This window comes from Gastrolobium bilobum, unplaced genomic scaffold, assembly GCF_033153095.1.
Source record: "Gastrolobium bilobum isolate Gb01-03AN ecotype WA unplaced genomic scaffold, APGP_CSIRO_Gbil_v1 utg44780, whole genome shotgun sequence".
In the NCBI taxonomy this organism is placed as follows: domain Eukaryota; kingdom Viridiplantae; phylum Streptophyta; class Magnoliopsida; order Fabales; family Fabaceae; genus Gastrolobium; species Gastrolobium bilobum.
Genome location: NW_026899725.1, coordinates 1 through 14,982, shown reverse-complemented (window position 1 = coordinate 14,982; position 14,982 = coordinate 1). Strand labels below are relative to the sequence as shown.

The 14,982-nt window shown below is 34.0% G+C and overlaps 1 protein-coding gene across 1 annotated transcript; it reads left to right on the top strand.

Annotated features, from left to right (window-relative positions):
* Nucleotides 1–3,270: 3,270 nt before the first annotated feature.
* LOC133292951 (putative calcium-binding protein CML19) lies at nt 3,271–9,978 on the top strand. Its single transcript, XM_061491443.1, has 2 exons — nt 3,271–3,278; nt 9,561–9,978. The coding sequence occupies exons 1-2, from the start codon at nt 3,271–3,273 to the stop codon at nt 9,976–9,978; spliced, it is 426 nt and encodes a 141-aa protein (XP_061347427.1).
* Nucleotides 9,979–14,982: the final 5,004 nt, after the last annotated feature.

The window sequence follows — 14,982 nt, the reverse complement described above, 5'->3', positions numbered from 1 at the left end:
CCCTAAATAAATTAGAGACGAAATTTGAGATGGATTTTTTTTTTCTCTAAGCAGCTTAATGCTTTGGGATAGAACTAAAATCCTGTCCCAATTAGGTACAAAATAAATTTCTGAAGCACCGACACTTCAAAAACCTTCGTGTCCGACACTTTCCGACATTCTCCGACGCTCCGACACTCCAACACGCATTATAGAAATTCAAAAAAAGTTCAAAGGATGCGTTGCGTTGAGTTTTTAGTTTAAACTATTAGATTCGTTGGATTACAGTTACCATTTTATTGAGTTTAATATAAATATTTGGGATATCTTATGTTTCTTTGCAAAATTGATGAATAGTTTCATTTTTTTTGTTAAATTATTAAATATTAAATATAATATACACTACATAAATTAAAAATATTAAATAATATCAAAACGTGTCCTAACGTGTCGAAATCTAACATTTTTTAGAATTAACTTGTCGGAGTGTCGTGTCCCGTGTCGGTATCGATGCTACATAGGGTAAAAATGAGAAGTGAAGAAAAAGAATAATATTGTGTGTTTTACCGTGGATAGTGTCCTCGCAGCGCGCTAAGTTAAACTGAGGATCTATATATTGCACCAACATAGACACAGAGTGGACACGAGACACGATAAAATATTCTCATACGTTAATTTTAAAAGTAAATTCTCTTTTTGGATCCCTAACAAAAAATATGATTCCCACTTTAATCTTTACAAAAAAAAAATTAGTCCTGACTTTCCTAAGAAATTCAAAGTGGACCCATTTAGTTGAAATCGTAGTCCCTCAAAAATTCAAAAAAGATCCACATTAGTCTCTCAAAAAGACTAAAATGGATCCGCTTTAAATTTTATAGGGACCAAGCGACTAATTTTTTTTGTAAGAGACTAAAGTGAGGATCGTGTTTTTTGTTAAGAACCCAAAATGGGTTTTACTCTAATTTTACATACATTAAGACATGTTTTGATATTAAATAATATTTTTAAATATATTATGATAGACATGTCTTAATTTAAATACATTAAGACACATTTTGATATTAAATAATAATTTTTATTTATATCATGTATATTATATTTAATATTCAATAATTTAACCAAAAAATTAAGTTAAACTTATAGTACCCATCAATTTTGTAAAGAAACATAAGGTATCCCAAATATTTATATTAAATTCTATAAAATGATAATCGTAATCCAACGAATTTAATAGTTGAAACTAAAAATGCAATGCAATCTTTGAATCTTTTTTTGAATCTCTACAATACGTGTTGGAATGTCAGGGAGTGTCACAGTGAGGGAGAGTGTCGGATACGATACGTCAAATTTTTTGAAGTGTCGGTACATTATAGTCGTGGATAGTATGTGTTGTGTGTGAATTAGTGTGTGTAAGCATGCATGTGTAGTAAACATAAATATATGTTACCTGATTCTTTAATAAGTTGAAATTTTAAAAAAATTAATTTTTATATTGATGACATGATTAATTTTATTATTGGATCAGACTCGTTTTGGACGAGTAAGGCTGCTTGACCCAATTGGTCAGTCCTACTTTGCCAGCCTTACTTTTAGTTTGGTTATTCAAATAAATATTTTTATATTCAAAAACTCACATTAATATATTAAAATTATTAATATTTTATTTAAATTTAAGTAAAATAATAAATAAGACATACATAATTAATTAAAAAATTTAAAATTTAAACGAGTAGAAGTTGATAATAACATGCATCATTTATCCTTGGTCATATAGGGGCGTAAGTGGATAAAACGACTTATAACGGGCTTACTGCGTGCCTTGCCTTTAGCTTGACGTAACCTGAAACTACTTTAAAAATAATACAATTTTGAGCTCATTAGAATAATTTTTTGAAATTAGGCCATATATATTTTAAAAGGTATGGCCTCTAACCAGGGGCGAACGCAGGAATTTTAATGACGGGGGCGAAAATAAAAAATATTATATTATAAACAAAAAAATTTGAAATATAATATAGATCTAATATAAAACAAATTAAAAGAAATATATTACAAAGATTAAGATCACTTCATTTGACTCTTATTTTACGTATTTTCTTATTATTAAACTCATATATAATTGAATCCATGTTAAAACTCAAAACAATTTCTTTTTTTAATGTATGTAATCAAAGAATCATCAAGAAATTGATCTTCTATTTTATTTCAAAACTTGTTCGTGATTTTATTTTACGCACGTGGATCCTGACTTTTTTCATTCTTTTTAAATGTCAGAATACACATGTGTAAATATGTTTGCTACGAAAAATTCATATGCTATTGCTACAGAAGATGCGAACCCATAAATAAATCATGTTATCTATTATCAATAAATTAGATACCCACAAAGTTATATATGTCCTTTCATTCTTTTTATAGCTAAAATTGTTGGAAATTTAAAGAGATTAAGAATAATTTAGAAGAACACACTACAATTTTTTAATCTCACATTCACGTGTTTGGTAGGAGGTGAAAAAAAAAATTTACTAGGAAAATGGGGTTGGAAAGTTATTTGCCTATGTTTGGTAGGAGGTGAAGTAAAAGTATGGCTGGGAATTTTTTTTTACCATTTTTTGCTTTTCTATGTAAAATAGTTGGGGAAGATTACTATTGAAGAGGTGGAATTATTTTTTTCATGTGGTGGGAAAATTAACACACAACATCATTAAAATTAACTCACCAATTCCGAAAAAAATTTGGCCTACCAAACACCTTTTAGTAACTTAACCAGAAAAAAAAATTCACATCATATTTGTACCAAACACCTACCAAATCTATATAGAAAAAGTGTTTGTCTTTTTAAATGATACAACTTATATCATTTCACTCTCATAAAGATATGGTACCCATAATTTTAATTTTTTTTTCCACTCTCTCTCCCCCTTTATCTATTTCTTTCTCTTACTTAAAATAACACAACTTTATATCCTTTAAAATAATACACATTTTTTTCAACCTATATATTGGCAAATGAACTACCGAATCAAGTCCCCCACTTTTTAATATTTTAATTCTAGAAATATTTAACTTCTCTTTGTCTTCTTCATAACCAAAATCGTCATTGACTTTTCAAACTAGTACAATTAAGAGAAGCTGAATGAAAAATGAAAATGCAAAAGCTGAATCATTTTCTTAAATTTTACCCCAAAAGAAGGTAAGAGAGGCTGAGACGGGTTATTAACTATCACTGAAAACTGAAGAGTGAAGAGGTACTTGAAGAGTGTTTCAAGATTGAGTCCACGCCCCCCTTTAATGAAAATGTTTGTGCTTCCTCTTCAGTTGTCTTCTCTTGCAATTGCAAGCTGAACAATTTTCATAAGTTTGATTTGAGCTCTTGATATTTTATGCTTCATCTTCACGCTCACACATGTCAGTAATTTATCCACTCACACTCATATTTTGTAATATTATTAAAATATCATTTATATATATAATTTCTTCCATCAAATTTTAGGGGGGGCGGGGGATGCCCACCCTAGCCCCCCTAGTTCCGCCTCTGCCTCTAACTCTCCAGGTTTGACTTGTATTTTTATTAAAAAATAATAAAAATAAAAATAGTATAATACAAATAACTAAAAATTTTGAATATATAAATTTCATTAACTCCACATAATTTTCTTTTCTTTTCTTTCCTCTTATTAATTAATAAAATTTGCATCTTAGAGCAATTAGTTTTTCGGATACATATATAATTTCTAGATAGCATATCCAACTTAGGTCCATTAAGCATTAGACCCAATAACTAAGGAGAAAACCTTAAACCACTAAGAGGACTCTTAGCAGCCACCGTATATATAAGAGATCTTCGCTCTTATTCATCAAGCAATATGAATTAGGTAAATATTATACCTTACACACCATGACTATAGCTGATGCTAACTTTAGCTTCAGTGTGACTTGCAGGTGCACAACACCCTTTGTCCCATTAGAGCACACAGAGGAGCATCTTGTTGTTGCCACCATCACATTATTCGTTTGAAGCTCAAGCACAATCACATTCAATGATTAAGTACACATATTTGTTCACATAAGAGAATTTGCTTGGAGGACTTTGTCTTCAGCAAATGGGCAGAATCCATGAGAATTAGAGGAGCAATATCCACACTTAACATCCTTCACTATCAGTGAAGACTTGTTCTCGACACCTAATTGGTTTAGGCAATGTGGAAGGAGCACAATATAGGGAATGAGTTTAAATCCTCAAGTTTTGGGGGAAACTATAGTGGGTAAGGTTTTGCCCTCTGTTCAGATATTTCTGACTACATATATGACGTAAAATTACCCTTTTTTACTTCAAAAAAATATTCAATTTGGATAATCAAACAAAAAGTTCATCCTTTTGCACTTTCACAAAAAAATAAAATTCAAATACAAAATTTAGTCTTTATTAGGGATGGACTTAGGGACAAATAACATTTCCTCTCTAATTTCATCCCAAATTGGGACATATAATATTTTGTCTCTACTTGGAATGGAATCAGGAACGAAACTCTTGAAAAGGAATATATTTCATCCCTAAGTCCATCCCCAATAGAGACATCACATTTTTTCGTCTTGATATGTGTCTCTAATATAATTATAGTTCAATACGAGGTATTTCAGTATGTGTTGTATCTGTTGCAATTTAAGATTCGCAGGTTTAATTGTGTTCAAGACTGACATTGATTCAGATTCTATGTGAATTCATGGATGAATTCTAAGTCTGATAATGTTTAATTATGTTTTGTGTAGATTTTCTGTATTACAGGTTTTTGGATTTATCCGAATTATAGCCGTTATGTTGTCCATAGGTTTTTAATTCGGAATGGTCTCTATATTTGGATGGAATATATCTGTCCAGTATAGATATAACTAGAATAGACATAAGTAGATCGTTCAAGAAATTTGTACAGGTAAGGGACTGTGCAAATCATAATATTCGGAATTAAGTTTTGTACGTGGCAATATGGGGAATAATAGGTAATGCGTTAATTGTCAACATAATGTAAATCAGAACGTTAATAGGATAAAAGAAAAAGTTTATTCGTATTTTTTTTCTATAACTAGAATATACGCATGTTAAGCCTTTTGCTTAATTCATAATTTGTAGAGCGCTAGTGTACCATATGTAGGTTAACTCACCGGTTGCAGACGAGGTGTTACATTTATGGTATCAGAGCAGTTTGGTCTAGGAAATTCCTTTCGTATTACCAATTTGATGTTATGAGTTGCTTTTAGATTGTTACTATGAGTATGCATATGTGATCACTACGTGTGGGCTTGATCAACTCATTTCTTTGTGTGACATGTGCAAAATCATGTTACCTCCTACAAGGACTTGGGGAACATCTAATCCATCGCTGGATCTAACAGCTATAGCTTTGGCTAGTATTCAATAAGTAATGGAAGCGAATAGGCAGGTAGAAGCTGAAATCAACATGCATGCATATCAGGCTATGTTGAACGAGAACAAGGTGAATAATCAGAATATGTTTCGGACTATGCTGGAAGAGTTTAGGACGGGTGGAAATGCTAATCCGCCACCACCTCCACAACCTCAACCGTCGTCACCTCCCCCATCTCATCATACGTTTCCTATGTTAGGTGATGATGGTGAAGTAAGTCATCAAGGAAATGTTGGACATGAAGAATCTAACCAAGATGCGGGTGTTGTACAACCGCAGATGATTAAGGATGATGATGAAGCTATGGAAACACGGTTGAACGCTTTCAGGAAACATCAGCCTCCGCCGTTTAAGGGTGGATATGATCCGACAGAAGCTGCTAGATAATTGCAAGCCATGGATAAGATTTTGAAAGTTATGAGATGCAGAGATCCACGAAAATTGGTGTTTGCTACGTATATGTTACAGGATGATGCACATGACTGTAGGATGAATATCTCACAACCTTTAGAGAAACAAGGTCAGCAGATTACTTGGGATTTGTTTGAAGGTCTTTTCTTAGACAAGTATTTTACTAGAGAAGCTAGGGAAAGTAAGGAGAAAGAATATCTGGAGCTGAAGCAGGGAACAATGACTGTTGATCAATATCTGGCTAAGTTCAATGAACTGGTAAAGTTTGATCATTACAGGAAGGTTTTACCTACTCTTGTTGAACAAGCAGTGAAGTTTCAATGGGGTTTATCTGAGAAGTTGGCAAAGAAGATTTCAGGTTATGCATCTAGAGACTTTCCTACTCCAATTAAGCAATGTAAGTCTGTAGAAGAAGTTTATGGCGCGTATAAGAAATCAACTGAGGTGAAGGAAGTAACTACTAAAGCTGGACCGAGCAAAGTTCCTTTCTGGAAAAGAAATAAAGGCATGATTTTTCAAGCGAGATAACCTGGTGATAAATTTAAAAGGCCTTGGAAACAATAGAATGGTAATCCTAAACCTATTCCAAAATGTGCCAAGTGTGGTAAAAATCATTTCGGTTGTTGATTATCAACTTTTGACATCAAATTAGTCTTTTAATGTTGAATTAAATTTATACGAGATAAAATTATTACTTATGGCAGAGCTTGAGATTTTAATTTTATTTTTCATAATTTTGATTTATTTTGAGGTTATATTAATTTTTATAATAAAAAAATTTATCCCAACCCCAAAATGATTATCTCCCTTAACAAGAAAAATGCTATACCATTTATTGTTTTTTTGTGTGGATATTAATACGAGTCCTTCATTGGTATTATATGAATATTTTTATATATTTATTATCAAATAATGAAATTGATAATATGTAACTTTTTATCATAAAATTGAGATTTCAATTTAAATTAAGGGAGGTGTATTGGATTAGGATTTTAAAAGATTTTTTTGAGATAAAAAATCTTATAGATTTTAAAAGACTATTTAGAATTGGAGGAATTTTAAATGCTTTTTTAAAAGACTTTTTTTTACAATCAAGATTTCATAAGATTGGATTTTAAAGAATTTTAATAGAATTTATAAGATTTGAAAGGACAATATGGATTTATAAGATTTTAAAAAACCATATGAATTTTTAACAAACATTCATAATTACAAGAGTCAGTAAAAAAAGTGAAGGTTATACTTACAACCTATTTTTGTTTACAACCATATCTTAACCGTTGATTTCCGTCAATTAACGGTTATCATTCATTGCGAATTAAATATTAATTGAGATATGTGAAATATCTAAAGTTATACTGGTATAACTTTATACATGTGAAAAGTTGTTGCTTAGTAATTTTGAATGTTTGTTAAAAAATATATTATATTTTACTGATTGAGAAAATTATATTAAGTTTTATTTTTTTATTAATTTCATGGGAACAGATCCACTTACCACCAAAAAAGTTTACCACTCTTACAACAAATTTAATCACCATTGATTTTCGTCAATCTAATGGTTATAATTTATAGAAATTAATAATATTTATTGTGTCACACTTATTATTTAATTATTAATTCCGAATAAATTATAACCGTTAGATTGACAAAAATCAACGGTGATTAAATTGGTTGTAAGAGTGGTAAACTTTTTTGGTAGTAAGTGGATCCTGCCCCTAATTTCATTGCATTTCTTTGTTTTTTTATGGGAAAGTTTATACTTACAACCTATTTTTGTTTACAATTTTTTACAATCATATCTTAATTAATATTTAATTCGCAATGAATGATAACTGTTGATTGACAGAAATCAATGGTTAAAATATGGTTGTAAATGGTTGTAAACAAAAATAGGTTGTAAGTATAACCTTTCCCTTTTTTTATTGACTCTTGTAATTTTGAATGTTTGTAAAAAATTCATATGATTTTTTAAAATATTATAAATTCATATTGTCCTTTTAAATCTTATAAGTTCTATTAAAATCATTTAAAATCCAATCTTATGAAATCTTGATTGTAAAAAAAGTCTTTTAAAAAAGTATTTAAAATTCCTCCAATTCTAAATAGTCTTTTAAAATCTATAAGATTTTTTTATCTCACAAAAGTCTTTTAAAATCCTAATCCACTATATCCCCTAAAATTATTGAACAAGTGCCAATTTAATATAGTAGACAAATTCTTTTTTCACACGTCTATCCTATATAGCACCGATACGACACGCGACACGTGACACGACACGACACGACACTCCGACACGTCAATCCTAAAAAATTATGGATTTCGACACGTTGGGACACGTTTTAATATTAAATAATATTTTTAATTTATATAGTGTATTTTTCATTTAATATTTGATAATTTAACAAAAAAATGAAACTAAATTAATAATACCATAAACACGTTATAAAGATGAAAGCTTTAATAAAAAAAATAAGAACTGGATGAGAGATATATATAATATCAGATAGAGAGATCAAATTATATTAGAGAGAGATCAGAGAGAAGAAGATACAACAAGAGCGTGATAGGAATTGACAACAATGATGCTGAGCTAATCTCTTATCTACTTAAGGGGAAAAAAGACAAAAAGACAAAATTGATATGATCAGGTGGAAGCTTTATTAATATATTTTAACTTTTTAAAAAAATAAATTTTTAAAAAAAAAAATTAAAAAAAAATAAAAAAATTACGAAAATCTCATTTGACCGTGTCCGACACGGTCAAATTCGCGTGTCGGAATAATCAACGTGTCGGAAAAAGTCAACCGCGTGTCCGACACCGTGTCGGAGCGTGTCGGACCCGACTCTTCCTGTTTTTACAAGTGTTCGTGCTTCCTTGCATCTATCTTCTTTATACCTAATATATATATTAAAAATTATTCTTTTTACACTGTAGGAATCTGAAGCCTTTCATATCATTTATATTGAATACATCCATTAATCATGATAAAAGGAAAACTAGTAAATGTTTCAGAATTTATTAGGTAACCAGTTTATGAAAAAATGTAGGTACGAACTACGAAGCAATTCCATTCAACAAACCAGCAGATAGAAATTCTTATATACACTTAATATGGATATAATATTTCACACGTCTATCCTCCTAATATCTAATATATGTTAAAAATTATTCTTTATACTCTATAGGAATCTGAAGCCTTTCACATCATTTATATTGAATACATCCATTAATCATGATAAAAGGAAAACTAGTAAATGTTTAAGAATTTATTAGGTAACCAGTCTATAAAAAAAATGTAGTTACGAAGCAATTCAATTCACCAAGTAAATTTGACTTCTTTATTTATATACGGTAAAGCGGTATCAACGCGCCTTTGATTTTATTGGTTACCAAGCATTCATTTATTTCATTATTCTCATTTCTGTCTTTTGATCCTTCGTAGCGCGTTTTGCCCTTTTCTTTTCACTTTCCTCTCTTGAATTTTCCGATGCCACTAACATAACGGAAATGGAATACTCCAACCCATTTACGCAGCTACCATATTGGGGACAACCTTAACGCGAAAACAATACCAACTTGACTTCACAACACAACATATATAATCACCATATCCCTCACAAGATGTTGCATACAATTAGCCCAATACTATTATTACACATATAAGTAATCTTGTGCTTAAAAACTTTACTAGTGTTAATTTTGTAGCAAGTTTATTACAATTATCTGTGTTGTGATAAAATGAGGAATGCAGGGTTTGAGCGTGTTATTAAGTATTTTGATGAAGATGGTGATGGTAAGATTTCTCCCTCTGAGCTTAGGAACCGGGTAGGCATGATGGGTGGTGAGTTATTGTTTAAAGAAGCTGAAATGGCTATTGAAGAATTGGATTCTGATTGTGATGGGTTACTGAGTTTGGATGATTTTGTTGTGTTGATGGAAGCAGCAGGGGAAGAGGAGAAGTTGAAGGACTTGAGAGAAGCTTTTGAGATGTATAATGATATTGAGATGTGTGGGTTTATAACACCCAAAAGCTTGAAAAGGATGCTTGGCAAGTTAGGAGAATCAAAATCCGTGGAGGAATGCAGAGTGATGATTGGTCACTTTGATTTGAATGGAGATGGGGTGCTTAGCTTTGAAGAATTCAGAATCATGATGCAGTGATGTTGTTTACATTTATTGTTCAAGTTTTCAATCGGTATAGGGGGTTGGGTTTGATTCATTTATTTGTACATATTTTCAGTCTATTGATTCGTTGTTATGCTTTTGCAAAGATCCACACTGCATTAGACGTCACTAGTAGCGGAAAATGAAAATCTCAAGATAACCTGGCCCCCCCTCTGGGGGAAAAACTAAAATTTCTTTTCATGAAATAATTAATTAATTTTACAAAAAAAAGAAATAATAAATTTTTTGACTGCGACTAATCTGCGGGCACACTAGGCAGCCCGTTCATTAGTTTTCTTAGCTTTGATCGCAATGAAATAAAGAGCCTCTTTGGCTTGTTTTTTTAAAGTTAAAAATTATTTTAAATTAAAGCTAATAGGTACTCCATGCAATTTACTATGGTCACCAACCAATATATTCTCCAGTGTAACACCCGTATAAATAGGCCACGCTTAATAGGCCACGCTTAATTAAAAATGCGAAATATCTTTTTCGTATCGATTATAACGTCATTATCATTAGCCAAGTTGAATTACTTAATTTATTTCAAAACATTGATTGTATGTAAATTGCAAATAGACAGCTAACTGAAATACCTCAATATATAAATAACTGTGAGTATTTAAAATCACGGAACAACAACACGTAGCCCAGACATAATCCTGATACATTATTACAACTCAAATCTAAACTAAGAAATAGTCAATCAATGTGGCGTGGACAATCCTCATGCTCACCAAATAAGGCAACAAATCCAAACATAGTCTCAACGACAGCAACATAATAATAACAAGCTAATAGCATATCATCAGCAGATATAATCCAGCATCCAAACATATCATCATATAAACAGCAATATCAGCTAAGCTTCGGCCTCCTACCGCTAGAGGTCTCAACTCCCGCATTACCTGAACCTGAAAATGGTGCCCCAAACGTGGGGTGAAATCTCTAAACAGAGATCTCAGTAAGACAAGGGGTTCTCATGGATCTTCCACCCCAAGCTCACTTACATGTGCAATATAAGTTCCAAAAGCAATTTAACAGTATAAGTTCCAAAACAGTGCAATGCAGCAGATAATCATGGCATGTGTGTTATAACTATTCTACTGATCAGAGAAGTGCAGGAATACGTCTATTACCCACACAGTACACGCTCATGCTGTACCCGCCCACAGAACCACCCCATGGCTTCCTATCTAGGCGAAACACCACATACATATCATAAAGCAATTGCACTTAACACTCAATAGCATTTCACTAAAACAGTACATGAAAACATATCATGCATATAACCATCCCCCCATGGGACATGGTGGAACAAACAATGGCTAAACCGAAGACACGAAAGCTTACCTTGCAAGCTAACAATCCAAGCCAGGAGTTCAATCAAGTTCAAAGCCCAAACACAGTAGAATCACAATCTTTTTACGACCAGCAATCGTATCAATATTCAACTCAACAAGCATAAGACATAAAGACAACGCCTTTCCTTTACGTTTCATGTCTTTAGGCTTCTCACAAAGCCATAAACCCTTTCTCACTTGATTCTGACTTAGGTTATTCATTACGGAAGTCCACATAAGCCAATCATGGGTCCACTAATCCAAAATGGCATTCTGTATGAACAGTATCGTTACTGTTCTCGAAAACCCAGAATATCCAGATATATGTCGGGGATATATCCGGATATCCCATCCGGATATGCATATCCGGATATCATATCAGGATATGCATATTCGGATATCAACAGACCCCGTATTTGGATATCATATTCGGATATTTCGCGACATAATGCAGTTTCTGCATTTCACAAGATATCACTCCAAAGGTTTGGTTTTTAACACTTTAAAATGTTAAAGCATGCATCTTTAAACCCCTCTAGGTCAGTTATCACGTTGGTTACTTTTTTAACTCATTAACATACAAAGACTTAACCTTTAACCTAAGAAAACTCAAGATCAAGGTAGGGAATATACCCAAAGCCTCAAAACAGAAGCATGAAGTGCTCTTGGAGCTCTCCCTTCAGCCCCAAAGGTTCTGACTTGCAAGTGTATGAAAATGGCACTCCACCAAGGTTCCTCCTTACCAAAAATGGCTTCTTAGACCAACACCAGCAAGACACAAGCTCTCAAACAAATCAAACAATAAAGTCAGCCCCACAACTCCTACATACAGTGGTTAAACAACCAGAAAAAGCTCTCACTCCCCCTCACAAGACCAACTCTTACTCAACAATGGTGTTTTGGAGAAGGTTTCATGGAGAAAGGTGGCTCCTTGGTCTCAAAATGGAGAAGAGAAGACAATGAAGAGGTGGAGGCTGCTCAGCTGAAGGTCTCCCACGTAGAAGGCACTAAACAATGACCTAGGATCATGTGCCAAGGCTATTTATAGGCCACTTAAGTCTTAATCGCACTGTATTAGCGCTAATAGCTACGCTTAGCATTTTAATCCCAAACTTAGGATTCTGAGCCTACTCATTTTTTTAAGATTTGTCATATTTTTACTTTATTTTTCCCAGCACCTTTCCGATACGCGCTTTTCCATAGCTAGTATCAGTTCTGGCTCCAGTTCTCATTATTTTAACATGAAACTTGTTATCACAGTCCTATATATTATTCTAGGAATATTCATGCACTTATTATAATTTTTTAGGATACTTCATCGGTACGCATTTATACCGAGTAGCAGAACCGGTATCTGCACTTTTCGTCAAAAGGGACTTTCAGCATTATTAATTACTTACCATAATTATTTAAGTCTTCTCATAATTATTAGAGTCAATTATGGAATTATTTCCTAATTTCTCATAATTCATTAATTAACTTCCTTAATTAACGGTGCGTGTTCTTACATTCACCCCACATTTTTAGGATTATGTCCTCAAAATCAGAATATACCTGTCTCGAAAGTAGGGATACTGCCGGAGAAGCTCGTCCTCTCGCTCCCAAGTACACTCCTCAGGAGTTCTTCCTGTCCATTGCACTTTGACCATCGGAATGATCTTGCTCATCAGCTTTTTCTCGCCACGATCGAGAATCTTGAGTGGTTCGATGGGAGTTTTCAAGTTCTTCCGAACTTCCACATCATTCGGTGCACCACGTGCGAAGGGTCTGCTATGTACTTCTGAAGCTGAGACACGTGAAACACGCCGTGGATGTTGGCCAAGTTCGGAGGCAAGGCAAGCCGGTAGGCAACAGGTCCTACTCTAGCAAGGATCTGGTATGGCCCAAAGAATCTCGGGCTCATCTTCCTCCCTCCGAGGGCCCGACCAACACCGGTGACAAGTGAAAGTCTCACAAACACATGCTCACCCTCACTGAACTCCAGTGGACGATGCTTGACATCGTAGTAACTCTTCTGGCGATTTTGCGCCTGCTTCAGTTTATCTCTGATCATCTGGATCTGCTGGGTAGTATCTTTGACAAAGTCCAAGCCAAACAACTCCTTATCTCCAACCTCAGACCAGCAGGTAGGAGTCCGACACCTCCTACCATACCACGCCTCGTAGAGTGCTATGCCCAGGCTAGCATGGAAACTATTGTTGTACGAAAACTCCACCAATGGCAGGTACCTATCCCATGCTGAACCCTGCTCCAAAGAGCAAGCCCTCAACATGTCCTCCAAGGTCTGGATGGTCCGCTCAGTCTGTCCGTCAGTTTGAGGGTGATAGGCTGTACTCAATCTCAATTGAGTACCAAAAGCTCCTTGCAGCGCCTCCAAGAACCGAGATGTGAACTTCAAGTTTGATCACTGATGATACTCTCGGGCACTCCGTTAAGCCTCACAATCTTGGGAACATAAAGTTTGGCCAATTGCCCTAAAGAGAAGCTCACCTTTTATTCGAAGAAAATGGGCAGACTTCATCAGTCTGTCCACAACGTCCCAGAAAGATTCACAACCAGCCTGAGTCTTAGGCAAACCCATCACGAAGTCCATGGAAACGCTCTCCCATTTCCACTGCGAAATCTCATGAGGTTGAAGCTTACCAAACGGCTTCTGGTGTTCTATCTTCACTTTTTGGCAAACAAACATTTGGACATGAAAACAACAATGTCCTTCTTCATTCCAAGACACCGTCCTAGTTCTTCACAAAGTCCAGGCACTCTCTCTGCACTTGCGCCTCTTGGATCTATTCCATGAGCTCAAACTCAACTCTCACAGCCTTCGTCTCGATAAGTGCACCCCAAACAATGAAGTCACCGTCAAAACTTGAAACTTCTAAAAAGCATCAGAACGACCTTCAATTCTCTAGGATCACCAGTCACGTCTCAATAGAGGTGACCTGACCCCAGATACTCTAATCCACACAAATCTTGAGTGAGTTTGGTCCTATTCCATGACTCTAACATCGACAAGACTTACAAATTAACAATTCATTATTTTCAAAAGAAATTCATATTCCTTTCACAGTATGAAATCTTAATCATGTTCATTTCTACCAATACACGTTAGTTAACATGCTCATTCATATAGTAACGTGCCTTAGTTCACGTACACCTGCAAAATTTTCAATTTCAATAACATAAAAAATCAAAAACTCTATGCAACAGTATACCTCAATCTCCATGGCATCTGCAAAATCAAGAGTCAATTAAAGGTGAATAACATTGATACATTACCACAGTTTATCGTACTTATTTCATGCTTTACACTACCCATGGTGTTAGCATGCCAACTACTTATGACGCATATCAATAATCAACATAAGAACCTAGAGTCATAGAGACCACTCAACCCACAAACTACTTGTACATGCACAAGATTCGCATATACAAGATCGTGTGTGGCCTTGCCACAAGGTCCAAGTGTTAACACTTGAATTTCCTTGAAGAGAATTTCCCATTCTAAAACAAAGCACCATCACAATAATGTAATGACGTAAGGCATCTTTCTTTACAACAAAATGATCGGTGCTCCCCATGGAGACACGCTCGGTCGAAAGAAGTCTTTCGTCGAAAGATCCTCACTATGCTCCTACAACTCCACCAACTCTGGTGGCGA